General features: G+C 46.5%; 2 protein-coding genes across 6 annotated transcripts; both read left to right on the top strand.

Moving 5' to 3' along the window:
- Window positions 1–324: 324 nt before the first annotated feature.
- On the top strand, window positions 325–10,229 carry LOC6898126 (putative fatty acyl-CoA reductase CG5065). 4 transcript variants are annotated; one of them, XM_002138170.3, is made up of 11 exons: window positions 327–610; window positions 3,523–3,806; window positions 3,874–4,299; window positions 6,152–6,590; window positions 6,659–6,790; window positions 6,861–6,989; window positions 7,063–7,127; window positions 7,786–8,224; window positions 8,283–8,414; window positions 8,470–8,598; window positions 8,660–8,893. In XM_002138170.3, the coding sequence occupies exons 2-11, from the start codon at window positions 3,527–3,529 to the stop codon at window positions 8,751–8,753; spliced, it is 2,265 nt and encodes a 754-aa protein (XP_002138206.2). In that variant the 5' UTR covers window positions 327–610; window positions 3,523–3,526; the 3' UTR covers window positions 8,754–8,893. The 4 variants fall into 4 exon arrangements, with proteins under 4 accessions (XP_015039179.2, XP_002138206.2, XP_015039178.1 ...); XM_015183693.2 differs by lacking the exons at window positions 6,152–6,590; window positions 6,659–6,790; window positions 6,861–6,989; ... (3 more) ...; window positions 8,470–8,598; window positions 8,660–8,893 and adding exons at window positions 8,984–9,182; window positions 9,241–9,480; window positions 9,544–9,675; window positions 9,734–9,859; window positions 9,925–10,229 and having other exon boundaries at window positions 325–610; XM_015183692.2 differs by lacking the exons at window positions 6,659–6,790; window positions 6,861–6,989; window positions 7,063–7,127; window positions 7,786–8,224 and having other exon boundaries at window positions 330–610.
- A 1,107-nt stretch (window positions 10,230–11,336) lies between these two features.
- Window positions 11,337–19,042, top strand: pain (transient receptor potential cation channel family member painless). Of its 2 annotated transcripts, none has more exons than XM_002138167.3 (4): window positions 11,337–11,422; window positions 15,826–16,052; window positions 16,118–18,124; window positions 18,192–19,042. In XM_002138167.3, the coding sequence occupies exons 2-4, from the start codon at window positions 15,834–15,836 to the stop codon at window positions 18,747–18,749; spliced, it is 2,784 nt and encodes a 927-aa protein (XP_002138203.2). In that variant the 5' UTR covers window positions 11,337–11,422; window positions 15,826–15,833; the 3' UTR covers window positions 18,750–19,042. The 2 variants fall into 2 exon arrangements, with proteins under 2 accessions (XP_002138203.2, XP_033234320.1); XM_033378429.1 differs by having other exon boundaries at window positions 11,360–11,417.
- Window positions 19,043–19,152: the final 110 nt, after the last annotated feature.

Here is a 19,152-nt window from a genome sequence, read left to right as displayed (position 1 = left end):
AGCCCGCGTCAGAGTTCAAGCAATACTGCAAAGCCAATAAAATCTCGGCCAAATTGCGCATCTAATTGTCCATCAAATATGTTTACGTTTGCCCTGGGATGTGGGCTTGTATTAGCCGCGACTAAGTGCCAAGAGGCAACACTTTCCCAGCACTTGGACAGCCAAGATCTGAGACAGTTCCGCCTAAATTGGCCAAACTAATAGATATATAGGTTTCTGTACCAACAGACACCTTCCCCCAGGCCATGTTTTGCTTTGGTTTGCCACATCCCAGAGCGAGTGCCTCAACTTTAACCAGTTGGGCCAGAGCCGCCGAGCCGCAGAGCCCCCAGGCCAGCACACTCCGAGACCCATTCATATTGGCAAGCATTGGCCTGGCCGCGTTCAGTCTTCTGTCGAATGTCGTAGCGTGCACATCGTCTCCAGTCTCTTCTCCAGTCTCCACCTCAATCCGAACCCGACTCGATTCGATTGGATTTGATCCGAACTGTGTCACTCCGCTGCAGTCTCTATCCGCTAGTCTCGCACCGAATCGCGTTCGTGTGTGACGTGTTTGTTTCAACGATATTGCAAGCGTTTTAATTGAAGAGAAGAATCCCAACCACTCGAGGTAATTGAAACACTTGAATGCACCAAAAATATTCACCACCAAGCGCCTTGGTGGTCACTTCTGTTCACTCTGCAGTTTATCTGCGGATAATTTTGCTTGTTTTTCTTGGACCCTACCACTCGTTGTACGTAGTGGTCGTTTGATTGACGTATTGTCTTTCGCTTTTCGGGGCAATTGGTCTGCAATGACAGCAGCAGAAGTAGCAGCAGCAATTCGAAACATTTACCTGCCCAGCGAAGCGTTTAATTGGGGATTATATAAACATCTTTGTATAATCGAGCTGGCTGCTCTACTGAGACGGACTTGTAGAGATACTTGGTCATAATCGTGTGTGTGTGTGTGTGTCAGGGTCATGCCATGAACTGTCGCACTGGCTGGCAAAAAAATGTCTATAATATTTATTTTTTATGCACATACACATTTGACAGGGTACTTCCGTGAGCGAGGGAGCCCTTTGCATAAATTTGATTTGGAGCTTACACGTTGCGTTGCGTTGTCGCTCTGTTAATTTTATGCCCGTCTTGGCTTCATCTCATTCGTATCAATGGCTGATCCGATACAAAAAGCAATTTACATATTCAGGGGGGGTTTTTTCTTTATTTGTGCTGCCAGCCTTTTTGTGAGACCTGCCACCAAAGGCCAAATGGGGAATGGAATGGAAGAATTGCCAAACATTTAAAATTTGTTCGATTTCATGGTTTAATGCCAGAGCCTCAAGTTGTTTTCTTAATGATCCTACACAAACTCACGATCGCCACCTGAGCTCTTCTGCTCAGGGCAGACGTACTTCGTGCCTTCAGTAGGTCATAGCCTTAGCCCAGAGGTCAATCAGTCAGCCATTCAGGCAGTCAATCATTCATTTAGCTGGGCTTATTAGCTGCAACATCACACGGCTAGACAGACAAAGTGGAGACCTGTAATGCACATTCGATCGTTTTAATGGACCCACTCCATCTGTCATCGCCAGCCAGTTCTGAGGCCTCAATCGGGTTGCAGCAACAAATGCGACTTCAATTTCAGCATTTGCAATATGCAAACAAGAGGAAGCCAAGCCAGACCGACAACCACACTCTCACACACACACACACACACACACATACACACACACCCAAAGCTAATCAAAGATTCGAAAATGTTTCTACTTACAAATGAATGCCTAACCTAACCGGTTTGGGAAGCTCTTATGAAAATATGACAAACTGGAGGAGGGAATCCGAATGGCATACATTTATAATGATATTTTCGCTTTTAATAGGGTCAGTTGTTTTAAAAACATTACAAGATGTGCGTCAACTAAGTGGATCTTGAGATCCAAGCTTGCGAACAAAAAATCCTTTGGGATGTCTTAGCTGGAAACCAGTATCATCCGGTGATTAATATATTGAAATATTAGAAAGATACCAAAAATTTCTTTACCTTCAAGTTTATCAAGTATTGTAAAAACTTAAGCTACAAAAGATTTTCGGCATAATTTAAAATTCTTAAATATTCTGTGCTTCCAAGACTTTGCAGCCCCAATGGGTTCTGGAGCTTTTCTCAATTAGCTATCTGCTTTCCTTTAGTCAAAGTGGAAATTTTCAATAAATTAACCATGTGTTTGTGCCAAAATGTGGCAACAGTGGAAACTTCAGTTAAATGTTGCTTCCTTCCATGCTATTTCCGCTCATTTTCGCGGCTTTCTTTCAAGTGTATCAGCATCGCTCTCAAGTTCGTTGCCCAAGTTATTTGTTTGCTGTCAGTTCGACGGAGCTTCGTTGTTTTAGCTAGAGCTTGTGTGTTATGCTTATGATTTCGGCTTTGTCAACTTGGACGACCTGGCTGGCTCTATTTGTGGGTCTCGAAATTTGGCTCAATGTGTGCTTCGATGCTTGCATAAGTTGCAGGCCACAGCTGCTGCTGTTGGCTGGCTGCTCTTGCTGGCTTCACACATTCGGCAGACGCGTTTTAATTGGCAATAAACCCCGAAACTGAGGCTAGGTAACAAGCCCCCTAAAGGCGCTAAGTGATGAAGGAGAACCGCAATTTGCCGCTTAGCCAAGTTCCAGCGTCAGCGTCAACCACAGCCACAGCCACAGCCACAGCCGACGTCGCAGCTCCATCTCCATCTCTAGCACCTGTCTCTCAGCCTCAGCCTCTGGCTCTGGCTCAGCCTTAGCTCTGCCTCGAGCGCGTAGTTCAAGGTGTAGTAGTGCAGAGGTGCAGTGTCATGCTTTCATTGCAATTTTTGCTAAAGAGTTACCCTAAACACTTAGCTTGAAGGGGATACAGATACAGATGGTGATACAGATTTGGATGTGGATATGGATATGGTTATGGGTTATGTTATGCTTGGGCGGATGGCAAACAAACAAAAGTCCGCTCGGTGTTGCATGAAATGTCATGACATGGCCAAAGTGCAAGGCGTGCTCAGAGATCAGGCGGAGATCGCCCAGAGGCGGAGACACAGCCAGATGTGGCCAAGTGTAACGCGGCTGCAATCCATGCCAAATTCAGATTGGGCAACGCCGACTTGCAACAGTCCCCGACTCCGTCGGAGCGGTGTGGAGTGGGGGCGATATGGAAACCACTGCCTGTTCCCCCTGGCCATTGCATAATGCCGCAAAGAAATGCGAATCCACAGTGCAGGCGCAATCGAAAATCCAAATAGAAACCGAAAGTCCAATCCGAAACCCGTTTGCAGCGTTTGCAGCAGGTTGTTTGTGGCAAGACAGGCACGCGTGCCGCAGTCGGGCACCGAATCACAGAATTAGCCCCAGTTTTTCCAGCTGCTGCTTGCGACACTCCGCGAGGCGATTGCGGGTTTCCTTTGACTGGTTTTTGCCTTCCCGGAATGCTTCTTGCAACAGCCTCATCGTCCACACAATAATAGGCTATCCAGTGTGCTAATACCCGATCCACTCTCTTTGTTGCAGCAAGATGACGGTGGATCTATCGCCCGTGCAGGAGTACTACAAGGACAAGACGATCTTCATTACTGGAGCGTCGGGGTTCATGGGCAAGGTGCTGCTGGAGAAGCTCCTCTACTCCTGCCACTCGCTCAAGGAGGTGATCATCATCTGCCGTCCGAAGCGGGGCAAGACCGCAGAGACGCGTCTGGAGGAGATGTACAAGCTGCCCATCTTCCAGCGCATCAAGGATGAGCGCCCCCACATGCTCAAGAAGGTGACCATCTACCAGGGCGACGTTACCTTTGATTGTAAGGTCTAAGCTGCATCCTGCATCCTGCGTCCACATCCACATTCACATCTTCTGTTTACTTGCAGTGCTGGGTCTGAGCGGAGACAGCTTGAAGCATGTGACCGAGAACACCAACATCGTGTTCCATATGGCGGCCACCCTCAAGCTGGAGGGCAATCTGCGCGACGCCATCGACATGAATCTTGTGGGCACCAAGCGCGCCCTGGCAGTGGCCAAGCAAATGAAGAACCTGGAGGCCTTCATCCACCTGTCGACTGCCTTCTGCAACTGCGATCAGGAGGTGATGTACGAGAAGGTCTACGAGTTCCCCCACAAGCCCGAAGATCTCATTCGCATGGCCGAGTGGATGGATGTGAAGACCCTCGACACCATCACCCCTGATCTTCTCAAGCCGCACCCAAATACCTACACCTACTCGAAGCGCCTGGCCGAGATCCTGGTGCGCGACCACTACGAGAGCATGCCGGTGATTATCGCCCGCCCCAGCATCGGTAAGTGACCTTTTTGGCTACCAATACGGCTCCTTCCCGCTACATCTATCCGTGGTGGCCTCTCTATGTTGCTTTGGCTTCCAGCTTTATTAGATTTATTTATGTCATTAATTTCCCATGTCTATGGCTCTGCCTGGGGGCTGCCATCGAAATGGAAACTGGGAATCTGTAGTCTGGCCTCCGCCGCCAGCTGCCACCGCTGCCACCGCTGCTCCTGCTGCTAACAAATCATGCGCCTCCGCTTAACTTGGCTTGTGTCTATGTTCATGTCTGGGGTCTATGTCTATGGCTAATGCTATGGGGACCTGGCCATTTGCTTATGTATTTCTCTGGCCACCTGGTGATTTTTTGAATGCCTTTGCAAACTTTACGATTTTTGTCTGTCAATTACATTTTTCAATTACGAATTTTGGCAATCTTGATAGATAGTTGTTGTATATCCATGGATCCATGGGAGAAGCGACGACAAGGAAATGCATTATAGAGGAAAATCTTTAGTTTTGAAATACCCATTTGCGAATATATATTTACAAAATGCATTACGTACAAATTCCTAGTAAATAAATAAATAAAAATCCATTCAGAGGATGCCAGTATTATTATCTTTAATCAAACGCATCAAACCATTATCTGCTAGATCTGTTACAAAACGTACTATAGTTTATTCATAGATCGATTTATACATACATATGTATGTATATGTATATGTATGTATGCATGCATGTATGTCTCGTACATTTGTATATTCCGATTTGATGTATGGAAAAACTATAAAACTACTAGCCAAAGTTCAACTAATCTACGGAAACGCGTTTCAATGACGTTTATGATCAACTTTAACTGGTTGAAAGACCCATTTCGATAGGAGTACCCTCTTTACAACGAGGTAATCAACGGGTATTGGCCCGCGATTGTTGGCATATGCCAAGCTGTTACGCCCCTGTCTAGAATCTGTCTCCATCTGTGAGTATGTCCGATTGGGTTCAAGGCATTGAAGACCGCCTTAGCTCGGCAGATACCCCATAAACATTGTCAATATTGTCTTCAATTGCTAATCAACTGGCCACATGGCAAAGTTCGTCGAAAACGACAGCTTTTTAGCGGATCCATGGTGATAAATGGCCGAGCAGCCGAGCATCCGAATGGATGGGGTGGGTGAGGGTGAGGGCGAAAAGGGAGTGGCCAGGGTTGGTCGGGCTATTTAGGGGCTACATCTATGCTGCTTCTTGCTGCCTTCTGCTAATTGGTCAAGTGTTTTTTTTTATGCTTTTCGTGTGTGTGTGTGTGTTTGTTTTATGACAACCAACCTCGTTCCGCTCCTGTCCTCCACTTGCCGCCCATTGTGCTTACGCCTCCTCCACCACCGCCACCGCTGAAGATTTTCCTTCAGCTGACAAGCTTCACTGTAAGAAAACTACAACAAAATCAGCAACAAATACCAATGTGTCTAAACGGCAACAAATACAGAAACAACAGCAAACAACAGCGCTTAAACAAAAACCAAAAACCAAAAACAAAAAGAAAAAGTTAAATTACATGGCATGGCATAAAACATTGCTTAAACAACAAAAACTACAGCACACAAACGCCGTCGTCATTGACCAAAAAGTTCAATGAGCATGCAATGCAAACAACAACTACAAACCGCCTCGCTTACCCCCCGCCTGATCACGCTGCCATCCCACAGCCATGCCTTTGGCTCAGTTCAAGACCCAGCCCAAGACTCTGCCTCCGCCTCCGCCTCCGCCTTCGGCTCCTGTTTTCTGAGCGATAAAACAACACAGCACGCATACAAATTGCTCGGAATCCCCGTATCCCAGTCCAGACTGATTACCACCGTTCACTGCATCAGTGTCGCCGTCGGCCTACGAGCCCGTGCCCGGATGGGTGGACAATCTGAACGGACCAACCGGCCTGATAGTGGGCGCTGGCAAGGGCGTCATCCGCTCCATGCTGATCGACACGCGCTTTCTCTCGGAGGTGATACCGGTGGACTATGCCATCAATGGGCTATGCGTGATCCCCTACCAGTTCGCGGGGCTAAAGGAGAAGCCCGCGGAGGTGCCCGTCTACAACATCACGTGCGCCGACCACCGAAAGATGCAGTGGGGCGACGTGATCGAGATGAGCAAAGATATTGGCTACCGCTACCCATTTGAGGCGGGACTCTGGTATCCGGACGGGTGCATCACCACCAACAAACTGCACCATAACATCAACGTGCTTCTCTTCCACTGGTTGCCCGCTTACTTCATCGACTTTGTGCTGCTCCTGCTTGGCCAGAAGAGATTGTAAGTTCCTCCGAAGCCGCAAACGTCGCCGAATCAAGCCTGGCCTGACAGTTTCTCCCTCCGCCTAGTATGGTCCGCCTCCAGACCCGCATCGCTGTGGGTCTCGAGGTGCTGCAGTTCTTTACGATGAGGGCCTGGTTCTTCAAATCGGACGCCTACTCGTCCCTCTGGAACATCATGAACGATGAGGACAAGAAAAAGTATGTACAGGAAGAGTACGGATTGGCAAGTGTTGGCTGAAGTTGACTAAATGTGATTCACACTCAAAAGCTTCAACATGGACATGGACCCCGTTGAGACTGTGCCCATGTACATCGAGTCGTGTGTCCAGGGCGGGCGGCAGTATCTGATGAAGGAGTCTCCCGACAGCCTGCCCCGTGCACGGCTCCAGCTGAAGCTGTAAGAGAGCCCGTCCCCCAAAAACCTACCATAGAATCTAGTTCCCCAGAACTCTGATCTCTTTCAATTTTAGCATGTACATCTTGGACCGCTTGTGCAAGACGGTCATCGTGGGCTCCCTGTGCTACTGGACCTACGGTGTGGTGGCACGTCTCTTGGGCGTCTAAGGTGGTGGCCTCCGACTCCGACTTTGGCTCGGACTCGGTCGGAACAATTCCCAATTCATTTGCGCGCTTTCCTCAATCAAATCAATCTCAATCTTTGCTTAGGTTCGCTTTGGGGCACTACTTTCGGGGTACTCGAACCTCGAATCTGGTTATCATTTCTAGTTTAAGTGATCTTTTATGTTTCATGTGAAATAAAACAAAAATCAAAGCACAAAAAAAAAATACAACAAATTATACATATGTGTTATGTGTGTGTGTGTGTGTTCCAAGTGTCCAAGTGTTGATCCAGTGCTGAGGACCATCCGCTCCAGAGACAACACAGACAACACAAACAACACAAAACGAACTACACGATCGATCCCCACAAAAACAGACTCACAGATCCCCACACAGTCTTTCCCAGTCCACACAATTATACAAACGAACTATACATATATATTCATCCACTCATTATTCATTCCTCCATTCATGGCATCCATTCACACTTACCCACAAACACAAACTCACACACTTAATACGGCTTCGGTGACCATCATCCGGGGCTTTCGTGGTATGTAGAGTCAATCAATCACTTGGAATCTCCATACTCCACTCGCCCTCTAATCGGACTCCTTCGGCTCTTCCCCCAGTCTCGCCCGCTGCCTATGAGCCAATTCCCGGTTGGGTGGACAATATGAATGGACCCACCGGTCTGATGATCGGCTGCGGCAAGGGCGTCATCCGATCCGTGCTGGTCAATCAGGAGTACAAGGCAGAGGTCATACCCGTCGACTATGCCATCAACGGCCTGATTGTGATCCCCTACGAGTTCAACAAGCAGGCCAAGCGCCCGTCCCAGGTGCCCGTCTACAACATCACCAATGCGGATCACAGGAAGATGACCATGGGCACCGTGGTGGAGCTGAGCAAGCGCATCAACAGGCAGATACCCCTCAACGCAGGCCTTTGGTATCCGGACCCCTGCGTAACCACCAACAGATTTTATCACAATATTAATGTGGCGCTCTTCCACTGGCTGCCCGCCTACTTCCTCGACTTCCTTCTGCTCTTGTTTGGCCAGAAGAGATTGTAAGTAGTTGTATTTGCCATCTTCTGTAACAACTGACTGAATCTGTTCTTCCTTTAGCATGGTGAGAGTGCAGCAGAAAATCTCCACGGGCCTGGGCGTACTTCAGTTCTTCACCCTCACTGCCTGGTCCTTCCGCTCCGAATTATATTGCTCGTTGTGGAACAAACTCAACGAGGAGGACAAGGCGATGTGAGTACCTAAGGTTCCATATCTAATTCGGTGCTAATCTTCATTCCTTTGCCAGATTCAACATGAACATGAACGTCAAGGAGACCGAAGACGACTACATGGAGCAGTGTGCCCTCGGAGCTCGTAAATTCATACTGAAGGAGAAGGAGGAAGACATACCCTCTGCTCGTCTGCATATGAAGATGTGAGTGATCCTTCACAGACAGTAAACGACATATAACTCTGACTTTTCTCTCCCTTCTCAGTCAATATGTAGTGGATGTCGTGTGCAAGACCCTCATTGTGGGCCTGTTCCTTTACTATGTCCTCAAGTGGACAGGGGTGCTGGCTCTGTTTTGAGACCAAGGATTCTGGATACTCATTGGTTTGGTGGTCACAGGCATTTACTTAGTCAAAAATCTTAGTCATAGTTACGCATATTCGAGGTTATGATTCCAAATAAAAATGATTCTAGGTTGTTGTAAATACATCTATCTCCATTCAACGTTGTTTTGCTCTCCTTGCCCTTCTATCGATAATCTTAAGGTCCGAATTCTTTCGAATACTTGAAATATTTTCTGTTCTACCAGTAACGCCGGCTGTGGCTGAGCCCCTGCCAGGTTGGGTGGACAACATGAACGGACCCACTGGTGTGCTCATAGGAGCCGGCAAGGGCGTTATCCGATCCATGATCTGCAATGGCGAACTGAGATCGGAGGTTATTCCAGTGGATATAGCCATAAACGGGTTGATTTTGCTGCCTTACCACAACAGTTTCGTGGAGAAGAGGTAAGTCTGAAGGGAATCCTGAAATACAAAACGGATCGGTTATTAACCTTAATCACAGGTCCCTTCAGATACCAGTCTACAATTTGACGGTGGATGATGCCAAAAAACGCACCTGGAAATGGATCATGGACGTGGGCCGTGATCTCGGCAAGAAGTACCCCTTCGAGGTGGGGCTCTGGTATCCGGATGGTAACATAACCTCCAGCAAATTGTACCACACCTTCTGCACCATCATGTTCATGTGGCTGCCAGCCTATATCATCGACTTTTTGCTCCTTATTTTCGGACAGCGTCGCTTGTAAGAGATTCATATCCCACTCCAGATGGTGTGGAAGGTTACTCACTGTTACTCTTCGTTTAGCATGGTCCGAGTACAGACGAAGGTCTCTATGGGTCTGGAGGTGCTCCAATTCTTCACCACGCGCAACTGGGACTTCAAGTCCACGCATTTTGAGCAGATTTATCAGGAATTGGATGAAACAGATCGACAAATGTAAGCCACACAAATAACACCTTTTCCTTTTTGATCACGCTAATATGATCTCCATTAGCTTCAAGATCAACAGCAACGATGTGGACGACTATGAGTACATGAAACAGAGCATTTTGGGCGGGCGCCAGTATGTGATGAAGGAGCCTCTCACCTCCTTGCCCAAGTCGCGCATACAGCTGAGATTGTTAGTATTTCCTGAAATGAATATTCTCTTTTTTTACGTAACGCTTATAACCATCCAAATTCTAGCATGTATGTCCTGGATCGCATTTGCAAGACGCTAATCATGACGGGTTTGCTTTACTGGTCCTCCCAAAAGCTGGGACTCATCGAACTAGTTCGGAATGGCCTCTTTGTTTCCAAATGAAGTCTGCCAGCTATTCTGCAGCCTCAAAATACGTACATACTTATTCTATTAAAGAGCTAGCACTTCTTATTATGTTCGTCACCCCAATGTACCTTTAGAGGTGTTTTAACCATAGTTTCCTTGGTACAAATATTCATGAGTCGTATACGTTACAATATACTTATTAAAGGACACTGTTAGTACATATGATATGGGTTTTTATGGTGCACAATTTATTCATCATTCATTCAGGTTATTTTTGTGGGATACTATATTACGGAAAGAGCTTTTCTGAACATGGCTAAAATTTCTGTTATTTCCTTACTCCGCTGCGGAGAATTCAAGTTATAGTTACCTTATACTCAAATATTTAGATTTTAAAAGTTTCAAAGCTTTTCCATCGCGTTTTTCAAATAAACGAGGGGGAACGTTGTGAGTTGCCGCGGAGTCCGCAACTCTACATTTATACCCGATACTTAGTCAGTATAGCTCTCCGACAAAGAGTGCGTGCGAGAGAGACAGAAAATCAGTCTGACGTCGGGCGCTGCGTAGCCACTGCAAATAGATTTGTTTTGGCTACAAAAATGATCCGATCTGGTCCAGATTCAGCAATCTGGTCAATAGATATGGTCATTCTCTATGATTGTGCATTTTTAGTTTTCTCAAATCTGCAATATTGGGGATGCAACAGATTTTCGTCCTTTGTTGGGGCGGAAGGGGGTAGGGCGATTTTTTGAGATATACGTTTTATAGTGAGATCTAACAGGAGTAAGAATATCAAATTTGGTTACTCTAGCCTTAATAGTTTCTGAGATTTGTGGATTCTCCACATTTTCGTTCTTTGCGGGGGCGTTGCACCCACAATATTGTAGTTGTTGCATCCACAATATTGCAGATTTGAGAAGACTAAAACCGCAGAATCATAGATAATGATCTATCAGATTGCTGAATTTGGATCAGATCAGATAATTTTTATAGCCAAAAGGAACAAATCAATTTGCAGTGGCTACGCAGCGCCCGACGTCACGCTCAGACTGATTTTCTGTCTCTCTCACACGCACTCTTTGTCGTGTCGTTTAATATTAGCGGCGTCTGCCGGAGGAGAGCCATACTGACTAAGTATCGGGTATAACTGTAGAGTTGCGGTGTCCGCAGCAACTCACAACGTTCCCCCTCGTTTTTTTTTTTTAAATAATGAACAACCCCTAAGGTATGTTAAGGTATTTTTTCTACGCGATGCGGCGCACAGTGGCGCACTCGTGATCGAAATGAAAGCTGATCAGCTGGTGTCCGACTATCGATAGCATGTGTATCGATCGAAAAGCCGCAGCCGTTTTATTTAGACGCCCGCCAAGTGCTCAATGCTTCATTCGTTCAGTGGATTTTCAAGAAGAAAGTAACGTGCGTTAAGATATTTTTGAATATAGTTAAGAATTTTTGAATATTATTGAAAAACCGAATTTCGAAAATCCCCTGAGGTGTTTCCAAAAACCAAATCAATGAATCATATCCATCGGTTATGTAAATTAGGACTGAGTGATGCTGTGACATGGCTTAAGCTCTGAATGCGCCGACGATGAGTCGCGGAGAGATTTTAATTTATTATTAGTTACTGTGAATGAATCATGTGTGTAATGAAGAAAAAAAAGGAATGAGTAAAACCGCAGTTGCAAAGATCAGCTCACTTCCAGCCCACTCAACAGCAGCAACAGCGGCAGTGAAAACAAGTTTTAAAACATTTTAACGTCAAATCAAGGTTAAAAAACTGCAGAAAAACGGCGCCCACGGCGAAAGCAACAAAAATACAATAAAAAAAATCGTCTTTTGTTTTAATGACGTCGCCGGCAGCTAATAAATTGATTGAATTGCATTTGATAAATGATTAAAATTTTGAATTAACACTCAAACTGTGACATCATCGCCAGAACGAACGAGAGTTTTTGAAAAACGATTTTCGAATGTGGGCCGGCAATGGTCACGATCACTTTTTTGATGCCCTAAAAGGAAACGCCGAAGGTGGCTCGTTTTCTCAAGTGTCTATTGTTTCTTTCAAGAAAAGAAAATAAATAAGAAATAAACGAAATAATCGTGGCTGACCGTCAGTCGATCCCCTCAGATAGTGTGCAACAGCAGTAAACGGAGTCCAGTTCCATGTTTACCCAATCGGGTTCGGGAGTAATCCAAGCCTCGCTTCATTTGCATGGACTTTGGGCGTCGAGTGCTTCCGTCCTCACATACCACATTACACATGTACCGAGAGCTGAATTTGCATTTTTTATTACCAATTACAATTAAATAATCCATCGATTAGGCGATATGTGGACAGTCGAGCGACCAGGTCTCAGTTTCCCTCCCTCCCCATATACGACTACCACCTAAATCGTTGGCTGGATTCATTCGTTTGCCGATCTGGCTCCGCCCACAAAGCTTTTGTTTATTCGTTTTCTACTTTTAGCGGGGCACAAGGGCGTAGTCCCAAAAGGGGTGATAAATCAAAGTGGTCTTTAATTAATTTTTTTTTTTGTAAATCTTGCCTTTTTCAAGGCGTTTGGAAGTTCCGGGGAGAATCGTGAAAGTCCCAGTACTGCCGCCTCGTCTGGGCTTAATTAAATTATTCGAAATTATCGAAACGTGCGGGGCACTGACTGACATCCCCCCCACTTCTCCCACTCCACACACACCCCCCTCAAATCTTTTGTTGTGTGTTGTGCGAGTACATGATGTAGGCCAGCCAATTGTTTATGAAGTGCACAGCGAGTACGAGTAGTACATATGTATGTACATATATACCCAATATAGAGCATGTATATGCAATGCATGTGTGCGTATCCACTTTAGTTAAGTTAAGCATGTGTCCATGTGTTTGTGAGCTGTCCGTATTTCGTTGCCAGCTAAACATTTCTTGTATACAGCTATATTTTGTTGCTTTTTATCTGCGGATGCCACTCGGAGGCGGTTCAGCATGAAGTCATGCTTGGTCTCAGCTCCAGCCCCATCTCCTCACGCATTCATCTTAATTACGAAGTTTTTATGATGACAATTTCGGGGCTGCGTTTCACTACAAGACAAGTATATATTTCACTGTAAAAAAACTTCATTTGTAGATCAAGATTGTAATTTTTTTCTGCCACACCCGAGTACTTTTTTCTTCATACTAAAAGTTTTAGATATTTCCCTTTGTTTTTCCAGTCTTAATGCCAAGTGTAAACAAAGCGGCTCGGGCCAGACCATCGCCTGTTGTTCATTAAGTGCAGCAAAAAGCTGAGAATGCATAAACAAAATAAATAATGCCATAAATTGGATAAACAATCCAAGCACAGTTTGCCAAAAAACAGACTTTATGGACAAGCAAATTAGTTTAGTGTTTACCCTGCTCTCCTCCTCCCACGCAGCTAGAGGGTCTCTCGATCTGATCAGGTCACGTATTCGGGAAGGGTATGGTAAAATATCATGTGAGATTGTTATAGCAGTGTAAGACAGTACGTATATACATAGTATAAATTCTTGACAGACGAACGGAGAAACGCGGCTGATCCTGTGCAGCTGGACATACATATATGTACATATTCAGTTTATCGCGTTAACAACTTTACATTAATCACGTCTGTCCCCCTTCTATTTACTCTTTCGGAAGTGTTGTCATTTGCTGATTTCACTTTTGCAGCTGCACCAACACAAAGAACTGTAGTAGAGGATTCGGTGTGCAATTCAGAGCCAATTTTGTTGGGCAATTTCCTAGGCTCCAGCTCTCTCAGTCTCCAAATTCCAGATGTTCCCACAGACAGAAGGAAGAAGAAGTAAGGGCTGGAAGGTATATAAATATAAATTCACTCAGAGAAAAAATGGGAAGTCGAATCAGTTTTCGAATCGCGAATGAAGATAATCTCATTATTATTTTTCTTTTAAAACTCGTAATAATGTCGTTGGACTCCCCTTCCTTTTTGACACACTTTATTCTCGAATTCCAGAGTGATACGAGTACTTCTTTTTGACCAGTGTTATAGTATATACATCCATACATATGTAAGTGAGCTCCAAGAGAAGGGGGAATAAAAACGCTGACAATCGTTAAACTTCTCGTGATATATCCTCATTTGTTGTCTGCAGCGGAGAGTTGTGCAAGACTTCCGTTGAGTGCAATTATTTTCATACTTTTTTTTCTGCATTTCCCTGCAAACCTGATGAACGGGTTTTCTTGGGCTGTAAGTGCATTCCACTCCAGCCTCCGGATACTCTGTGATTTCGACTGGTTTCCGTAGATGAAGCAAATCTTCAAGTGCCACAAGTATTGGGCAATTAGTGTTTTCCGAAGCTTTTCGCAATAAGTACAGATTACCTTGACTACATCAATATTTCTGAAAGTAGTGCTCTTAATTGCTTGGGTCAGATGCGACTGAGAGGGGAGTTGCTCACTTTTGAAATCGTTTGCTGTTAAGTTTTCTGTTAATTATTGTGATATTACGCCATTCTGTCAACCGAAGACTTAGTAAGACTTTGGGTCGAGCTTCAGCTTGGGCAAACAATAAAGTTGTTTGTCAATTGCTTGGGCAAATACTCGTGCTCAGGTGGAAAAACAAATACCAGAATGGGGAAGAGGTTAGATGGGAGAACAAGCCAATATCAAATAAAGCGGCAATTAAGGAAGGTGATTGTGCGATTCGGTTTATCTTATCAACGACAAATTTTGACCCCAGGGGCGTCATTTACCATCCTCAATTTGTTTGCATACTAAAGCAACATTAGCCGCAGAGCTACCTACAAAAGAGAAGACGATGTTTCCTGATTCCCAATTCGTAGGCTATTGATAAACAATCAGTGGCGGAATATTCAAATTAGCCAGGTCTCATGTGTGATTAGCCGATTTCTCACACATTTCAAGCATCAAAGCAGACAGCAGACAGAACAGAACACAACAGAGCGGAGAGCTGGCGGAGAGCTGGCGGCTGGAGATGGAATGGAGAACAGATCCCACAGAAGAAGCCGCCTTGAAATTTACGAAAAGAGCCGCATATAAATCGCAAGATTTCAGCACTGCCCAGGGCTTTATCTAATGCTCCATTCGGAACAGTATTCAAAGCATAAAGCGTAACCAATTGATTGCTAATTGATATTGATGTGTCGATTATTTTATGATTATTCTTTATGATCGTTAAATTTGGATATGCCAAAAGGCGAGCGAGATCGAACACCAAACTTGATTCAAATTTGTAGATCACTTTGACCAATCAGGCCGCTCCCTAAGTACTTCTCAGGCCTTGTCTTGCCTTGTCTTCAGTTGGATTGTTATAATTTAATAACTACACGGGAGGGCAAATTAAGTCTGTAGTTCGGGTACCACAAAAACCACTTAAAGACGCTTTCTTTAATTGCCCCCAAAACGAAGATTTGGTTTTTGTTTTTCGAGAAACCTGTGGGGTAGCTTTCGGCTGCGGCTGTGGCTGTGGCTGTGGCTGTGGCTGTGGCTCTGATTGTGGGTCTGCCTCCAGCTGCTGGCCAGCTCCATGGACAGACAGTCATTTGTGTGAAAATCATCGTAGCATGAAGCGTTGTCAAATACCGTTTGTTGCGGGGGTCGGTCCACTCTCATGCTTTTGTTTCGGCCATTTCAAGGTCTGTACAGAAACCGTCTGTTGGGTCAGACCTCCCTCCATTGACCAGAGCAGAGCTCTAGCAATGCGGGTTCTGGCATCATTTTCATAGAAACGGCATTAGGAGTTACTCATACGCAGCGTGGGTTGGATAAGATTAACGAAAGCCCACATAGACATAGCTCATCCTCCCCATTCTCACTTGACTCTTTGCAGACAGCAGAATGAGCTCTAACAACTGCGGTTTCATCGATCCGCAGGGCCAGTTGAGCGCAGCCCTCGCTAATCGGGACATACGGGAATTCCACACTGCCCTGGACAGCGGTGCCCAGGCCAATCGCCAGGACGATCGACACACCACCCTTTACGAGAAGGCGCTGTCCACACCAGGATGCGCCCAGTTCATTGAGGCCTGCCTGTCCCACGGCTGCAATGTGAACTATGTAGGTTACCCAACTTCCAGCCGCGGTCTTCATTTATAAGATTCCCCAACCTTTATTCCCCGCAGATAAATCAAAAGCTAAATAAGGCCGCCATTAGCTATGCCGCAGACTCACGGGATCCATCGAATCTGGCCGTGCTATTGCGTCATGGTGGTGTCCAGGTGGATCGGAAATACAGCCAGTTGACGCCTCTCAACTCGCTGGCCAAGAACCTCACAGCGGAGAATGCCTCTCAGGTGGGCTCCTGCATTCAGCTGCTGCTCGAGTACGGAGCCTCTCCGAATTTGGTGGATCAGGGCGAGTTCACGCCCCTCCACCATGTGCTGAAAAATAGAAAGATTGAGGCAGGCACTAAGCTGGAGCTGATCCGACTTTTCCTGAAACAACCACAGTTGGACATTGACAGCTATCGGAACGGGCAGGTACGCCAGATGCTGAGGGATCAGTATCCGGAACTGCCGTTGCCGGAGCTGCGCGAGGCCGGAGCAGAGATCGACTGCGAGCGACTCCTCCGCACGCTGCGGGACGGTGACGAGAACCAGTTCGAGCAACAGTTTGCGGAGTACCACCAGAACGTCAGCGGAAACGCAGACAACCAATGCAACGCCAACCAGGAGGAGTATCAGTCCCTCCTGGCGGAGAGTATCAAGCGGGGCAAGCAGCGAGCCTTTGAGGCCATCCTCGAGACGGGAATCAACATTAATCCTTCAAAATTGAGCGACATCAGCCCCGTGGAGTTGGCCGTAATCTGGGGCAACCACAGGGCGCTAGAGAAGCTGTTGAAGCATCCGCAGTTGAGGCTGACATCGCATTCCAAGCTGCTGAACGCGGTTATCAGTCGTCTGGGTGAGCAGCCGCTGGACGACTTCTGTGACCACCAGCGCTGCTTCCAGCTGCTGCTCGAGAGCGATCGTGTGGACATCAATGAGGCGGACAAGGCTGGCCTGGTGCCACTCTCCTATGCGGTCAAGTATCGCAACACAAAGGTGGCACAGGAGCTGCTACGACAGGGAGCGTACATCGGGGCGAGAAGCGCGTTCGGAGATCTTCCCATACAGGAGATGGACCCGAAAGTGCTGGAGGAGCACTTCGATTCCTGCATCACCACCAACGGGGAGAAGCCCGGTGACCAGAGTTTCGAGATCATCATCAACTACAAGAATCTGATGAGACGCCAGCGAGAGTCCGGGCAGTCGGACAGGCGGAGCATTGGCCATCCTCACCAATTGGAGGACGAGATGACTCCAATCGCATACATCGCCGATTCCAAGGAGCTGCGTTACCTGCTGCAGCACCCGCTAATCTCGAGTTTCCTCTTCCTCAAGTGGCACCGCCTCTCGGTGATCTTCTATCTGAACTTTCTACTTTACTCTCTCTTCACTGCCTCCATTATCACGCATACGCTCCTTAAGTTCCACGAAAGCGACCACACGGCCCTGACTGCCCTCTTCGGCCTGTTCTCTTGGATAGGGATTGTGTATCTCATCATCCGAGAGGTCATACAGCTTGCCATGTCGCCGCTGCTGTACTTCAGGTCCATCACGAACCTGATGGAGGTGGCTCTCATTGTCTTGTCGATCCTAACCTGCATGGAAGCCAGCTACGACAAGGAGACGCAGCGCATACTGGCCGTCTTCACCATTCTGCTGGTGTCCGTGGAGTTCTGCCTGCTGGTTGGCTCCCTGCCAGTACTCTCAATTTCGACGCACATGCTCATGCTGCGCGCCGTCTCCAGCAGCTTTATCAAGAGCTTTGCTCTCTACTCGATCTTTGTGCTTACGTTTAGTCTGTGCTTCTACATACTGTTTGGCAAGCCCCAGGTGGATTCCTCCTCTCCGAAGGACAGCACGCCAGAGCCAGCAAAGAAGGGAGAAGATGATGGTCACTTCAACACCTTCTCCGTGCCCATCGAGGCGCTCATCAAGACGATTGTGATGCTCACGGGAGAATTTGATGCCGGTGACATAAAGTTTGACAGCGTCTACACTTACCTCATCTTCCTGCTCTTTGTGTTCTTCATGACCATTGTGCTGTTCAATCTTCTGAATGGTCTGGCTGTCAGCGATACTCAGGTGGGTTTATATTTCCTTTTCTTCCTCGGATTTATCCAACTGTTTTCTCCCTTCTCCTTTCCCACAGGCCATCAAGGCCCAGGCGGAACTGAACGGCGCCATTGTCCGCACCAATCTTCTGACCCGCTACGAGCAAGTTCTCACTGGCCGAGATGGACACGCTATTGTGGGGAGTGAACCCTTCCGCAGCATCTGCCAGCGATTGATGAACGTCTACCCCAACTACCTGACTTTGCGCCAGATCTCAGTGCTGCCCAACGACGGTAACAAGGTGCTGATACCCATGAGCGATGGCTTCGAGCTGCAGCCCCTGAATGGCAAGAGCCCAGCCAGCTTCCAGCCACTGCCCACGAGCGCCACGCAGAAGAAGAAGCTGCTTGATCCACCGGTGAAGCTGCTGCCCTGCTGCTGCTCCGTGATGAACGGCAAGTGCGCCCAGATCGATGGCCGGACCGTGAAGCTAGCCCTGGCCCTCATCGATCAAAAGTCCAATACTGAGCAGAGGCGCCAGCGGGACCAGATAAGCGATCGTCGACTGCAGATCATCGAGCACAAGTTGGAGAATCTGCAGTTTATCGAACAGAAACTGGACCATCTGCTGCAGGTGCTACAGGAGCGCACTTGACCAGGGCAGGGACGCAGGATGGCTCTAAGCTATAGTATTTATTGTACGAGTAATAATCAGTTGATTAGCATTAGCATTTAACCCGTATTCAGAGCAGACTGTAAGCTTAAGTTAGTCTGAAATTGTTTTTATTAACATACGAATAATGAAATTGAACAAAACCCTTAATAATTTGTTGTCAGTAAGTAAGTAGTATATAATGGTTATATAGACAGTAAATATTGTATAAACGAATATCTTTACTGTATGTACCATTTTGTACCAGAGTAAATATTTTGTAATTGCAAATGTTAGATTTATGCATTCTTGAATTTTCATTTCTTTTTCTTTTCGTTATAATAGTTTTATTATCTTTAATTGGTTTTCTGTTTTCTGTTTTCGTTTTGTTTTTTTGCATTTGATA

Source organism: Drosophila pseudoobscura, chromosome 3 (assembly GCF_009870125.1).
Source record: "Drosophila pseudoobscura strain MV-25-SWS-2005 chromosome 3, UCI_Dpse_MV25, whole genome shotgun sequence".
Taxonomy (NCBI): domain Eukaryota; kingdom Metazoa; phylum Arthropoda; class Insecta; order Diptera; family Drosophilidae; genus Drosophila; species Drosophila pseudoobscura.
This window is presented reverse-complemented; position numbering and strand designations above follow the sequence as displayed.